This window comes from Periplaneta americana, chromosome 5 (genome assembly GCF_040183065.1).
Source record: "Periplaneta americana isolate PAMFEO1 chromosome 5, P.americana_PAMFEO1_priV1, whole genome shotgun sequence".
Lineage (NCBI taxonomy): Eukaryota > Metazoa > Arthropoda > Insecta > Blattodea > Blattidae > Periplaneta > Periplaneta americana.
The window spans coordinates 56,704,926-56,719,438 of record NC_091121.1 but is presented as its reverse complement, the minus strand read 5'-3'; the positions used below and the strand labels follow the sequence as shown (position 1 = coordinate 56,719,438).

Genomic DNA, 14,513 nt, shown 5'->3' with positions numbered 1-14,513 from the left:
TGTGCGAAGACAGGTTTGCATCTCACAAGTGAAACCAACAAGGCACAACTTACGAGGCAACTAGGTCAGGAGATAATGTGGTAGGGTGGCCATGTATTTCCCACTCCATTGCATACATCGCCGATTAGCTACATATTACACTAATCAGACTTCAGATGCATACAAACAATTTCTTGCTCTGAACAATAACAATCCAAGTGAAACAAATTTTAAAATATGATTTACTAAATTTCTTCTGCAAGAAAAAACCTTACAAGTATAAATAAGTGTCATTATTTTATTTTATAAAGGCAAAAGGTGTCAAACTGCTGACGAAAATACAGAATTATGGACTAAACATTTATAATTACATGATTTTTGTAGTAACGGTATCTATATGATAAATTATAACGTATAAAACCAAATTAGAAATAGAAGATATTGAGAATACGTAATTTAAATTAGCATTAATATACTGTATTTAATGTACTGTATATTTTTAAAAAGTATCTTGTGAATTTGTGATACCTGTACATTTCAGTTCGTTTGATTCTCAGTTGACTCTCTTTTGTTGTCAAGTTAACCTACAAAACTTTCATTCTGACTTCTAACTAAATACAATATTTAAGTTATTTTCATTTTAAATTATCTTCGTTTTTCGTACTCTATGCTCAATTGTCCCCCCGAACGTGTCTCCCAGCTTCCCCTGTGATGTTCCGCAGGGCCGGTGAGGTGAGTCTCACACTGTAATTGATTATTTATTTGTATTATTTCCGTCTGTAACTTATTTATAACGAAAAAATAAGGATTTTATTACAGATAAGTTACAAACGAAAATAACGCCAATAAATAATGAATTTTTGGTTCTCTATCAATTCCCCAAAAGGTTCCCACATATTAGTTAGCATCCTATAGGCCTAAGTATCCTATATAAAGATTTAATATAACTGTGTAAAACACAAAACATGTTTTAACGACCTTCTTACGCGAAGAGGAATATTTCCTTTTCAACATTCCATGATAATTTCCCACTTACCTTTGATGACGCTTGCCACTGCTTTTTTACCGCTCTGTAATGCGCATGCGTTGAAGTTGGGATCGCTGCGAGCGCAGGGCGTGAGGTATGGAGCTGGAAAATGAAATAAATAAGTACATGTATTATGTTGAAAGAGTGGATGTAGTTAGTAAATTGAAATCTTGATACTTATAGTAATCATTACTGTAAAATAGCAGTTCTCTGGCATGACTAGCATACTTGTGTCTCACAACATATTTAGTCAATTTCTGTTATTTCCTGCGAAGTATAAACGATCGGAACATTAGAATTGTGATGTAACTTATTTTAAAATATTAATCATGCAGATCATTAAACAATTAAATTTAAAACTTACAATGATTTATTATTATTTTGTTCGGGGCTCCCTATTAAGGGAGAAGATGGTTGAAACTTTGGTCATTTTTTTTTCGAGAAAAGAAACATTTTCAAATTTTTGCAAAATAATAATCATTGATCTTTCATTTACATGTTGGCCAATTTTATAAACATAATCGTCCTCAAAATTCATGTTTTAGTATTATTTCACAATTGCAAACAGGTTTTCGTGACGAAATATCGACATCTTAAAATCATTCTCCATACCTTAAAATTGCTGTATTTATTTACATTCAATACTGTAGGTTCGAAACAAATTTCACGCCAAGAAATTGAAATATTTACTGTCTGTTCTGAAAGTTATTTCCGACAAAACTACAGTTCCTTTTTTTTTTTATTTACTTTTTGATCAAGGGAATATTTTAAGAAGTGAAAAATAAAATATATTATTCGGGCACTAAAAAATTAGATTTTTGACTGACTTTCAAGTCACTTGTACATTCACATTTTATATTATGGGTCTGTTGTTAAATTGCATGCGTTTCAAAGATCAATCAATCAATCAATCAATATTCCCATCATTCCTGCGTGGAACACTGGAACATAGGGGTCTCAGAAAGCTTCTCCATCTGACTATTCCTGGCCAACTCCTTGATCTCACTCCACGTCTTCCCCATCGTTTTTGCTTCTGTGAGAACAGTTCGTTTCCATGTTATCTTGGGTCTGCCAATTCCTCTGCTACCCTGCGGATTCCAGGCCAATGCCGTCCTGTCTGGGTCATCTGAAGGTCGGCGAAGTGTATGTCCCAGCCATCCCCACTTCCTATGCCGAATTTCAAGTTCAACTGGTTTTTGCTTAGTTTTTAACCATAGGTTTTCGTTGGATATCTGGACCGGCCAGAATATTTTTGATATGTTTCTCAAACATCTATTATTAAAAACTTGTAGTTTCTTCATAATAGTTTTGGTTATTTTCCAGGTTTCACAGCCATAAAAAGCACGGATTTGACATTTGTGTTAAAAATTCTCAGTTTAGTATTTATTGTATAGGCAGCAATCTTCCATATAGGCTTTAGCAGCCCAAAGACATATCTTGCCTTCTTTATTCTTACTCTCACATCGCTATCTGTACCACCATTCTGGGAGACTATACTACCTAGATATGAGAATTCCTTCACATTTTCAATTACGCCGCTGCTTAGAGTTAGAAGAGTAGGTTGGTTGGCACCTATGCGCAATTCTTTGGTTTTATTAATATTGGTTTGAAGACCCATCTTCTGTGCTTCCTTTTCCAATTGTTGCAGTTTGGCTTTCATATGTTTAAAGGAATGAGCTAAGAGACAGATATCATCCGCATAGTCTAGATCAGTGATGTCAAAGCTAGCGCATTTTTCTGGCCTTGACGTCGTGTGCGGGCATCAAGCGCTAGGTATGGAAGGAGGAATAAACAGCATGTTGGATTAAGAAAACAGTGGTGCACAAACTTCAAACGGAACGTGAAATTTTATGTCGTTATTTTTGTATGGCTTCTTTCTGTTTGACATTTTCTATATTATCTGTAAAACAAAAGTACTAACACCAATTTATTAATATTACGTTGTGTTTTAAACGTTAATAACATAATAAAGAGTTAAGAAGGAATATTCACATAAATTCCATAGTAGTACAACTATACTGTACCAAGTGGATGAAACACATCATTCATAAAGAAAATGATATCCCAAAAAAAAAAAAAAGAGATTGAGTATGACATGATAAGTTGGAATTGATATTGGTGGTACCTTTAGCCTTATAAAAGTAATCAATAAACTAATCAAAACAATATTACAGTACAAAGCAAAGTTACCTAGGTGCTGTATATGTTTAAAGTGTAACTAATATTCCATAACAAAACTCTTATCGCATTATGCTTTTAACGTGATATTGGTTAGCAACTTCCTATCATCAGAATATTAAATTATTTTCTCGAAATGTGCTGAAGCTATAGAGCTGACATTTTTACAACACATGGGCAGATATATTTTGCTTATGATGTAACAGTAGTTGGTTTGTTAATTCATTTCCTTACAAACAATTTCCATGTGAATATTTTAAAAATTTTCAATACACTATCTTCAGTAATACGTATTTACGGTATATTAGATTTACGAAAACATTGTTTCAGTACCTGTAAGGCTACTAGATAAATAGGCCTATATCTTAAAATTTCACTTTTCTATAAAAAAAAAAGAGTTGAGAAAATATTCCTTTTGAATAAAAAAAAACGAACTTGTGAAAAATGAGCATTAAAATTGAAACTTACATTCTTATAATGCACTTATACTTCTCAGACAAATCTAAAAATTAACACGGATACAGTTTTAATAAGTTCTCTTTCCTTTATCTATTGAATCATTGCTGGCCATCCCTGTATATAGCTCGACCAAGGGGCATATACTACCTCTTTCGTATGTCTCTTTCCTTTCCGCTGTAAAGCGCTCAGGCTCTCCTGAGCTCTAAAGCGCGCGCTTGCTCCTATGGGCATTAATTGACATGACTGGTCTAGATCTTCTAGTCTACCGGAGAGCCCCCAACGAATTCCTCTAGGGGAAACATTCACTCTTCTTAGAGTTCCATCTAAGATCAAGTTAAAAAGGAGCGGTGATAACAAGCAGCCTTGCCTTACACCTATGCCGACATGAATGGTTTCTCCAATATTATTCTTATGAATTACTCTGCAGCTGGCATTTCGATATAATTCTTTAATGATGTTTATAAGTTTGATAGGAACTCTTCTTTAGTGTAGAACAGGCATGTCAAAACCCTGCACATTGTGCATTCGCGCACTTTGTGCACTGGTCTCTGTGCAACGTGCAGTTCCTATTCCCCTACCTGGAGGGAGCGAATCGGCTTGGAGGGGAGCGCGACAGGGCTGTACAGTACCTATAGTAGCAGATCAGCTTTTGTTTCAGTAACACAGATCAGTACGGGTGCTCATTGAGCTGTGATTGTGAATGCGTTATGGAAAATAAAGTGAGGAGTCCACAGATATAACGAAGAAGAGAAATCACGAATCATATAACATAACTGTTATGATGTTTTCCTCAGCCAACAGTAATTATTTTAAAATGAAAGGCTTTCATCATATCATGTGGACCTAATAGTGAAGTGAGAATTTAAATCATATTAGTAAAGTTCTCAAAATATGATATTCGCCTGCTCTTATTTCTTAATTAGTACTCTCACGGCAAGACAAACATGACAATGATGTTGTTTTGGAGTCTGTACTAATACAGCCATCAATGGTAAGACGACTTACAACTTTTATTTGATAAGCTGATAAGTGATGGGAATATAGTGAGGAATACATGTGAGGATCTTGATGTTGTAAGGGAAGGAAGAAAGCAGCTATTTGTAAGGCGGAAATATTTTCTGGAAAAATAATACATAATGGCGAATTTTCCATCTCACGTTACCATATTATCTTAATATACTTACATTAATAAATCCTTAAACCTGACATAAAGAAAATGTCCTCGCTTCACAGCTTGTGAAGTACTCTTTTAACTCAATTCAGCAACGCTCCCAACTTTCTAAAACTTCTCTCAACGTTTTCCAAATAAACTATATACTGTATAAATTTAAATTCAAGCTTAATTTATCCAATTTATTAATAATAATGTGAATTTATATTAATATACAGGAAGGAAATGATTCCAGTGGAAAAGCCTCACAATGTCCTATTGCATGTAATTGAGAGTAAAATATTTTCTTTCTAAGCATTTGTGCAACAATGGACCAATAATGCTTGAGAAACAATGAAAAAGTATTACTTTGAAATAATCAGTACCTACTACGTAAAATGAAATATTGTGTTCGTTTTTTGTTGTTTCGAAATTACTGCAATATTTATATTTTCTTCAAATACTGTATACAAATCAAGTAAATAAATGATTCTTTACAAACGACTGCATTGTGAATTGTAACTGAGTAAGTCTATTGTTTCTTGTGTTACAATTATTGTAAAATATAGACACTGACAATAATTGTGTTTTTTCCTTCCGCTAAGTATGTTTATAATGTCCAAATGTCAATTTAATTGAACACTAGAAGCGCAGAATAGATTCTTGTACATCCCTCCCGCTAAGAACTGGTAAGAGCAACACGTGAATGATGCAATCTGCACAGACCGGCGTTCCGCGCACATACACTGCACTGTCAGTGTCTGATTTCTGACATGCCTGGTGTAGAGTCTGCCAGATGTCTGTGTGATTCAGAGTATCAAACGCTCTTACAAAGTCTATAAACACTAAGTACAAAGGTGAGCGGAATCGTGTCAAAGATGCTGTACAATTTTTTTTCAGGCCTGTAACTGATATTTTATGGGTGTAGATATATTTTGAAAAAGTTAAAAATTAGAAAATATATATATATATATATATATATATATATATATATATATATATATATATATATATATATATATATATAGGCAGCGCATTTCCGTTACAGCGGATCGAGTAGTTTCTTCTTGTACATCTATTACGTCACGTGGATAAATAAGCAGGGTAATATTGCAAGCAGGTACGCATGGGGTCATTGAATAACAATGATGTAATGTATTATAAATATGCCCCTGTAACTTCATATGACGTAGAAAGAACATTCACCTAGTTTAAACAAATTTTATGTGATGTTTGTAAAAGATATGCATTTCATAACCTCAGAATATATGTATTCGTTCACTGCAACAGGATAGGTTTTAATAAATTAATTATTTGTATATATTGTGTAAAATGTAAATATTGCTCATTTGTATATTGATTTTTGTTATTATTATTTTGTCCCTGTAACGTCATGTGACGCAGGAAGTAGGCCTACGTTTTCTTTAGCTTAAACAAATTTTTACTGGCAGTTATAGTAAAAGATGTGAATTTCAGATGTGAAAGTCAGAACATTCGTTTTTGTTCACCGTAATGGAGTTTATTTAATTAAATGAATTGATTATATATATTGGGAGTATAAGGGTACAGTACATCAGTTATTCATAGGTTTCAAAAATGCGTATGACTCGGTTAAGAGGGAAGTATTATATGATATTCTTATTGAATTTGGTATTCCCAAGAAACTAGTTCGATTAATTAAAATGTGTCTCAGTGAAACGTACAGCAGAGTCCGTATAGGTCAGTTTCTGTCAGATGGGTTTTCAATTCACTGTGGGCTAAAGCAAGGAGATGCACTATCACCTATACTTTTTAACTTTTCTCTAGAGTATGCCATTAGGAAATTCCAGGATAACAGAGAGGGTTTGGAATTGAACGGGTTACATCAGCTTCTTGTCTATGCGGATGACGTGAATATGTTAGGAGAAAATCCACGAACGATTAGGGAAAACGCGGAAATTCTACTTGAAGCAAGTAAAGAGATATGGTTGGAAGTAATTATATCCCGAAAAGACAAAGTATATGATTATGTCTCGTGATCAGAATATTGTACGAAATGGAACTATAAAAATTGGAAATTTATCCTTTGAAGAGGTGGAAAAATTCAAATACCTGGGAGCAACAGTAGCAAATATAAATAATACTCGGGAGGAAATTAAACAGTAAATAAATATGGGAAATGTCTGTTATTATTCGGTTGAGAAGCGTTTATCATCCAGTCTACTGTAAAAAATTGTGAAAGTTAGAATTTATAAAACAGTTATATTACCGGTTGTTCTTTATGGTTGTGAAACTTGGACTTGAGAGAGGAACTTAGGTTAAGGGTGTTTGAGAATAAGGTGCCTAGAAAAATATTTGGGGCAAAGAGGGATGAAGTTACAGGAGAATGTAGAAAGTTACACAACACAGAACTGCACGCATTGTATTCCTCACCTGACATAATTAGGAACATTAAATCCAGACGTTTGAGATAGGCAGGGCATGTAGCACGTATGGGCGAATCCAGAAATGCATATAGAGTGTTAGTTGGGAAACCGGAGGGAAAAAGACCTTTGGGGAGACCGAGACGTAGATGGGAAGATAATATTAAAATGGATTTGAGGGAGGTGGGATATGATGATAGAGACTGGATTTATCTTGCTCAGGATAGGGAGCAATGGCGGGCTTATGTGAGGGTTACAATGAACCTCCGGGTTCCTTAAAAGCCAGTAAGTATATATAGTATTTACAGTTAATGTGTATCATGTTTACTATAATGTTCTAAAATATATTGTATATACTAGATACTAGTTCAGTATTATTATCGATCTAATTATATTTTGTCATACGTAGCACTAATATTTTGTACAGAGCTAGTTTCGCAGTGTTAGTGCGTTTACCTATGTGGTTAAAAAGTAGCTATACAGACTATTTCAATTTAGTAGCAATCCCACTTACAGTTGCCATGCTCCATTATTATTATTATTATTATTATTATTATTATTATTATTATGTACCGAATCTAGGTTATACCTTTCGTAACGTCCTGATGTAAGCATTTACAGTCAGACTTTGAACCCTAAAACTCCAGGCTACACTAACCGATAACTTTCGTAATTCTTTGGGAACGAAAATGCACTGCCTGGTAATAACTGGAAAAAAAAAATTGATACGAATGAAGCTTGGGGACATTAATAGGCCTACTAATAACGAGAGGAAAAATTAAGTTTATAGTTTAAAAAATCTAGAAAATAGAAATCTCACCTATTTCATCCCTTAACTGCTCTTCGGCCACGGTCCCACGGTTGAGAATCACTGTTCTACTCTACATCTTGGGCCAGGGGTAAAGTGAGGAAAAGGGGGGTCTCATCATCAAAAATGTTGGGAAATGCTGCCCTAGATCGTCTTCTTTTATATTATCTGACTGTTATATTTATATTACATAATTAATGAAATAAATGCTTCTGGAGTATCTCAAAACTTCATTTTTTGTTCAAAGAGAAAGTTAAACGGTTAATTATTTATTCTTATTTCTATCGTTAAGCAGCATTCTTTACCTTGTCTAGCAACCTTGCAGACTGCATGCGTGAGGCAGAGGAACTCTGGGAGCCCAGACGGCGCCGATCAGCATCAGACTGCCTTGAACCAGATTAATTAATTAATTAATTAATTCATTCATTCAATGTTCTGCCCAAGAGTAGGTCTTTCACTGGAAGCCCAGCTTTCTCCAATCTCTCTTATTTTCTGCCTTCCTCTTTTTCTTCTCATGTGATCCATATAATATCATAATGTCGTCTATCACCTGATATCTTCTTCTGCCCCGAGCTTTCATCCCCTTCACCAGTTCTTCCATTGAATCCTTTGGTACGCAGTTTCTTCTAAGCCAGTGCCACAACCAATTCCTTTTCCTCTTCCTGATCAGTTTCAGCATCATTCTTTCTTCACTCACTCTTTCCAGCACAGCTTCAATTTCGTATTCTGCCTGTTCACTTCACACGTTCCATTCTTCTCCATATCCACATTTCAAATGCTTCTATTCGCTTCTCTTCGCTTGGTCGTAACGTCTTAAGTTTCTGCCCCCAAACAATGCCACACATCAGTTTCTACTACTATTGATATAGCTACTATCACTACTAACATCACGGATTTCTGCTACTATTATTACTAGTACTAAGCCTAGTTACTACTACTACTACTACTGCTGCTGCTGCTGCTGCTGCTATAGCTATCACTCTATTATTGTCACTACTACTATTACTACTACTACTACTACTACTACTACTACTACTACTACTACCGCCAGCACCAATGAAGCTATTACTACCACTATTGCCACCACCAGCAATGAAGCTGTTGAATTAAATTTTAGAAGAGGGAACTACGACTTACAGGATCTATTGCTCTAACCCTCGAACTGGAAGCACTGCCAACCCACACCGGCTGCTTACACTAAGGTTCACTGCATATCCAAGTTTAGAGCAGACAACCTCATCCGTCCTTAGGCCAGCCCCTTACGTTTGTCACTAGCCGACTTTCGGGGAATGCGTATGAATGATATTTGTCGCAGAAAGGTCGCGCTCTTGTACAAATAAGCCTATAGCATGCTGAATCGTGAACTTAACTAGGGTATGGGAATGATAAATGATGTGGAAATGAGCCCGAGGTCCAACATCGAAAGCTGTCCAGCCCTTCCGATTCTAACGGTTGACGGAAAACCACGGAATAAACCTCAATCAGCTACCTTGTCCCAGCCAGGATTTCAACCCGGGTCCACTTGATTCACAGTCGGACATGCTAACCGTTATCCCACAGCGGTGAACACTGTAGCTATTACTACCACTACTGTGACTAGGAAAATCTTTCTATTGCTACTGGATAACAGGTCACTTCATTATTAAATGTTTAATATTTCTCCCGTCTCTGATTAGCGATAAGCGAGGAGGCTATTCTAGGGATATGTGGGATTTCCTGAATAAATCCTGGGTATTCACTAACCTCACAATCAATCAATCAAGTGGCACACAGCATAATAATAATAATAATAATAATAATAATAATAATAATAATAATAATAATAATAATAATAATACTTTTAAAGTAGCCAAATGATGTATGCACAGATATAAAATACAAACCAATAACAGCATCATAACGGCGTTTGGTTACCTAGTGGCTCCAAGCAATTCGCAAAAGTGTAGGTATGTTTAAAGCGCGGCGTACACACTTCAGATCTGCTGTTCAGTGAACATGCCAAAACAAAACAAAGCTAAACTCTCGAACATCAGTGCTCTAATAGAAGGATTTGGTAGCGAACAGTTCATTAGGAAAAAAGAAAATGTATTTTATCAGAAGGAAGGATAAATTTATTAATTAAAACACTTAATATGTTTAGTCACTCGTTGTAGTAGGGTATATAGTAACTCATGAAGCAAGTAGTCTGTGTAAATATTTTTTTTTACTGTGATTTATTGTATTATTGTAATTTCCACCAAGTGTACATAGGCTACATAGACTGTATCCAGTTACAACGTTGGCTAAGGCGCTTGCATGTCGATCCGGAGTTGCGCTTGGGCGCGAGTTTGATTCCCCCTTGGGCTAATTATTTGGTTGGGTATTTTCCGAGGTTTCATCCAACCATAAGGCGGATGTCAGGTAATCAATGGCAAATCCTCGACCTCATCTTGCCGAATACATCTTATTATCACCGATCCAATCGATACAAAATAACCTAGTAATCTATACAGCGTCGTTAAATAAATCAACTCAAAAAAAGAATATGTTTGCAGGAAAAATATATTTTAATATTAGATTAATCAAGCATATGTGAATTACTGTTGTTATTGTTATTATTATTATTATTATTATTATTATTATTATTATTATTATTATTATTATTATTATTATTATTATTTCAGTATGTACCATTATCATTTTACCTGCTTCGGTGATATCTCGTAACAGTTGGCAACATTGAAAAGACGGTCATATTAGCTTTTAGGAAATAATCTTACGTGAAACCCACTATACCTAGTAACAGTGAGAATGAGGCTACACTCACGATGTATGTATGTTGTATTTTGTAACATACTATTGCTCCCTCTCAGGCTTCAGTATTTTTCTTCACTGCTTTGTCTCTCGGCACTCACTGATTCTATGTGTTGGCCTACACAAACCTTCGGCATGTACACTGTTACACCATCCTCGAGATGTGGGCAAATGACGTCATAAAATTAAATGTTAATTTATTGTCGTTTATAGCAGGCTTTGTGAACTAGCACCTCTTGCACTTTCACTTAGCGCTGTCAACAATTCAACTAATAGCTGTGTTGCGTCATTCTCTGTAGACAAAAAGTAACAATTCCAGTCAAGGATTGTCCCTCATTTTTTTCTTAAGTATCACGTGCTTCGGAACTTGTTATACGAAGCTCAACTCCTTATTAATTGCGTCAGGTTGCTTTAGTGTAGGCATGAGAAACTACAGCCAAGTCATTATCTATCAGACTGAATGGAATATTTTATCTCATCTAAGCCGCGGATTTTCTTCTTACACACCTCACTTGACGATATGTATCAGAGATTAGTGAAATATGTTACTAGTCAGCGATGTGTGAGGAATAGAGGGGGGAAAGGAACTGGCCACTCTCCTTCATTAAAATTAAATTATGTTCCATTTAACGACGCTCGCGTAGGCTTTGAACAGTATAGACTGACTTCTTGCTAATCTAGTTAAGGCAAGAAAATAAGATTCCAAGTTAGATTCTTCTTCTCTCCATATTCTTCGAACTGTTTCCCTCGTATTCATCCTTTAAGGGGTTAGGTACAGCTTACAGCAATACAATTTTGGAAATATTCAACATTTTTTTCCTCCATTACTTTATCTTGTACAATAATGAAAATTAGTATGTGTGGAACACTGTTCTTCTGCTATATGAAAAAATATTTTTACGATTTAAAAAATTATTTACATTTTTCTTGCAAAATTCACTTCACTGTGCAGTGATGAAGCGTTTCCCACATAACTAAAAAACTATCCAAGATTCTGTGATCAAATATTTTGTGTGTATTTATGCATATCATATCTACAGGGACATCATTTTATTTTTACTAACATTTTTAATATTAACCTGGCTACACCTTTGAATTAACGGATCGAGAACCAGAAACACCGTTTGCTATCTCCTTCCAGGACTAGAGTTCGATTATACTGGCGTAAAATACAAACAAATCACTTTACTAGGTACAGGAGTGAAGCAAAGTAGTTCATCCATTTACGTAAACTAGGAAATATCGCAATTTTGAGTTTGATAATTTTCATTAGGTTTTTGTTTAATCAAAATACAGTACTGTATTATCAATAAGTGTTTTTACTCACGAACTGAGTTATCCATGCGAACGTATTCATTATGCGGTGTATATTATACTGTCTACAGCACATTACAATATTGAGAATGAAGTTAAATTGAAAAATAATCATAATATGGATATGTAAACACATTTTTGAAAATGGTGGTCGTTCATTTCGATGCACGCTTCAGTTCTTTTGTGCATATTATCGCACTATAGACTATTGCATCTAATTCCAATTATTACCTGTTTCGTTCTCCGCACTAGTAACTCATGTTGAAATAACTCTGTACCTACTCTATAAAAGAGTACCTTTCGTACTGTAAATTCAATCTTCACTTCTGCCCGACCCGCACAGATAAAATTACTCAGATATGCTATCTACTGTCCTCCAAGTGGTTATGTCGCAGGATTGTAGAAAGGGGGAAAATCACATGACAGCTAATTACTCAACAAGGCCCTTTTATTTAAGTTATTTTAAACAGTTGTATAATATTAAGTAGACGTCCAATTCTTAACATAAATTAATGTTTTCAGAAAAGATCTAAGACAGCCCAGCCACTAGCCCTTACAGAAGGGCGAGCAGAAGCAAGTGGGGGACATCGGGATGCGACGTAGGCAAACGGACGACAGTACCTGTGCGAAAATATGATTCAATATTGAAAGGTCTTTCGTCACTGGAAAACGCGAACATATTTCTGAAACATACTATACTCACTAACTCACTGCGGTCTTCGTTCTGTGTGCAGGACAGTTAGAACGTCATTAGTAGAAGGGGTGGGAGTGAAGTACATTCAAAAACTCAGATACAATAAAAATTGAAGTAAAACTAAAATGATGTCCCTGTACAATATGATGCAAGATCACCTCTCTACCATTGATAGATTGTCTGATAAAAAATAAATTCATTTAAAAAATGGTCAAATATCAGTACTTTATTCTAACATAAAATAAAAAAAATATTATTTATTGAGGAATGTAGTTGAAAGAGCATGATATTGTAAACATGAGTTTCAGCAATAAAATAAAAGGGAAAGAATATGAAAATGTTAAGAAATTTATGAGTGATGAGGGAAACGCTTCATCACTGTACAGTAAACTGCCAATATTTTGAATTATGAAAAAAAGAATATAAATATTTTTTTTTAAATCGTAAAAATATTTTTTATGCAACAGAAGGATAGTCTTCTACACGTACTAATTTTCATTTTTTGTACAAGGTACAGTAATGGAGGAAAAAAAATGTTGAATACTTCCAAAAATGTTACTACTGTAAGCTATACCTAACCCCTTAAAGAAAGTATTTTTAATGTCATATAGCCTAAAATCCAACTTATTTTACATATCAATTTTCAGGGAAATCTGTTCAGCCATTATCAAGTGAAGAGGTAACAACTATAGGCTACGGACAGGCAGGCAAGCAGGCAGGTAGGTAGGCAGGTAGACAGATATATATATATAGATACATACAAACAAATTTAAATTTATCATTGTTTTGTATTCTCTCCGCAAATCATATTGTATTTTATTTTTAAGTTAGTTTAAACTGGTTTGTATCCTGGATCCTAGTGGTCAGTCCAGTGGTAGATGTCGGCCAGATGTCCCAAATTGTGGAATTAGTATTAGTTCAAGAGTGTGATTTTCGATCTCAGAATAGTTCATTATATATGTTAACACCGTTTTTTTTTGCAAAAGCGAAAATTACTAAAAAAATTTTGGTCACAGTTTTATTACTACCGTACATCTTCACTTTTGGGGTGAGCCTTACAATCGCATGAATCTTATATTCGGAAATATAAGGTATTTATTTATTTTATTTATTTATTTATTTGTTTATTTTTTAATTTTGGGATGAGCCATACATTCGCATGAACCATACATTATATTCGGAAATATAATTATTTATTTATTTATTTATTTATTTACTTATTTATTTATTTGCTAATAATTGTAACATAAAATATAATATATCCAGAAAAACTTTAGGTCGCCCCTGAAAGAGTAGAACTCGTGCTCAGGGGCGGATTCCTGAATTGAAATTGAGAAGTATATAATAGAATTTGTCTTATGTCTACTACGCAATAAGAATATGTAATTTAAATTTACAATTTTTCAATTTTTATAAAATCCATACATAACTTTTTAAATTTAATACTAGAACTATTAGAATTGACAAGATTAGGATATTTAAATATAAATTTGTTATATATTCTAGGGCCTAAATTAGCCGACTACTGTGATTAAATACTGTAGCAGTGTTACATTTTGGTTCAAACAGTCTTAAAGAATCCATACCTTTGTTTTACAACTGTGAGAATAAAATTCAAATTTATTTCGATTTTTATATATGAATTTTATTAATACAAATTTATCTTATGTTAAGAACATTGAAGTCTAAAAACAATTTTGAGGTGGAAA

At 34.3% G+C, this 14,513-nt stretch overlaps 1 protein-coding gene across 2 annotated transcripts in view; it reads right to left on the bottom strand.

The window, feature by feature from the left end:
* LOC138699646 (protein takeout-like) overlaps positions 1-14,513 on the bottom strand; it is a 42,923-nt gene that overhangs the window by 24,468 nt on the left and 3,942 nt on the right. Inside the window, exons 1-2 of one of the 2 annotated variants that reach the window (XM_069825686.1) lie at positions 10,810-10,950; positions 1,016-1,108 (exon numbers count right to left, since the gene is read on the bottom strand). In XM_069825686.1, the coding sequence (XP_069681787.1) occupies positions 1,016-1,108; positions 10,810-10,837 (121 nt within the window). In that variant the 5' untranslated portion in view covers positions 10,838-10,950. Of the gene's footprint in view, positions 1-1,015; positions 1,109-10,809; positions 10,951-14,513 lie in introns of those variants that run through there. The other variant, XM_069825685.1, reaches the window with a different exon arrangement.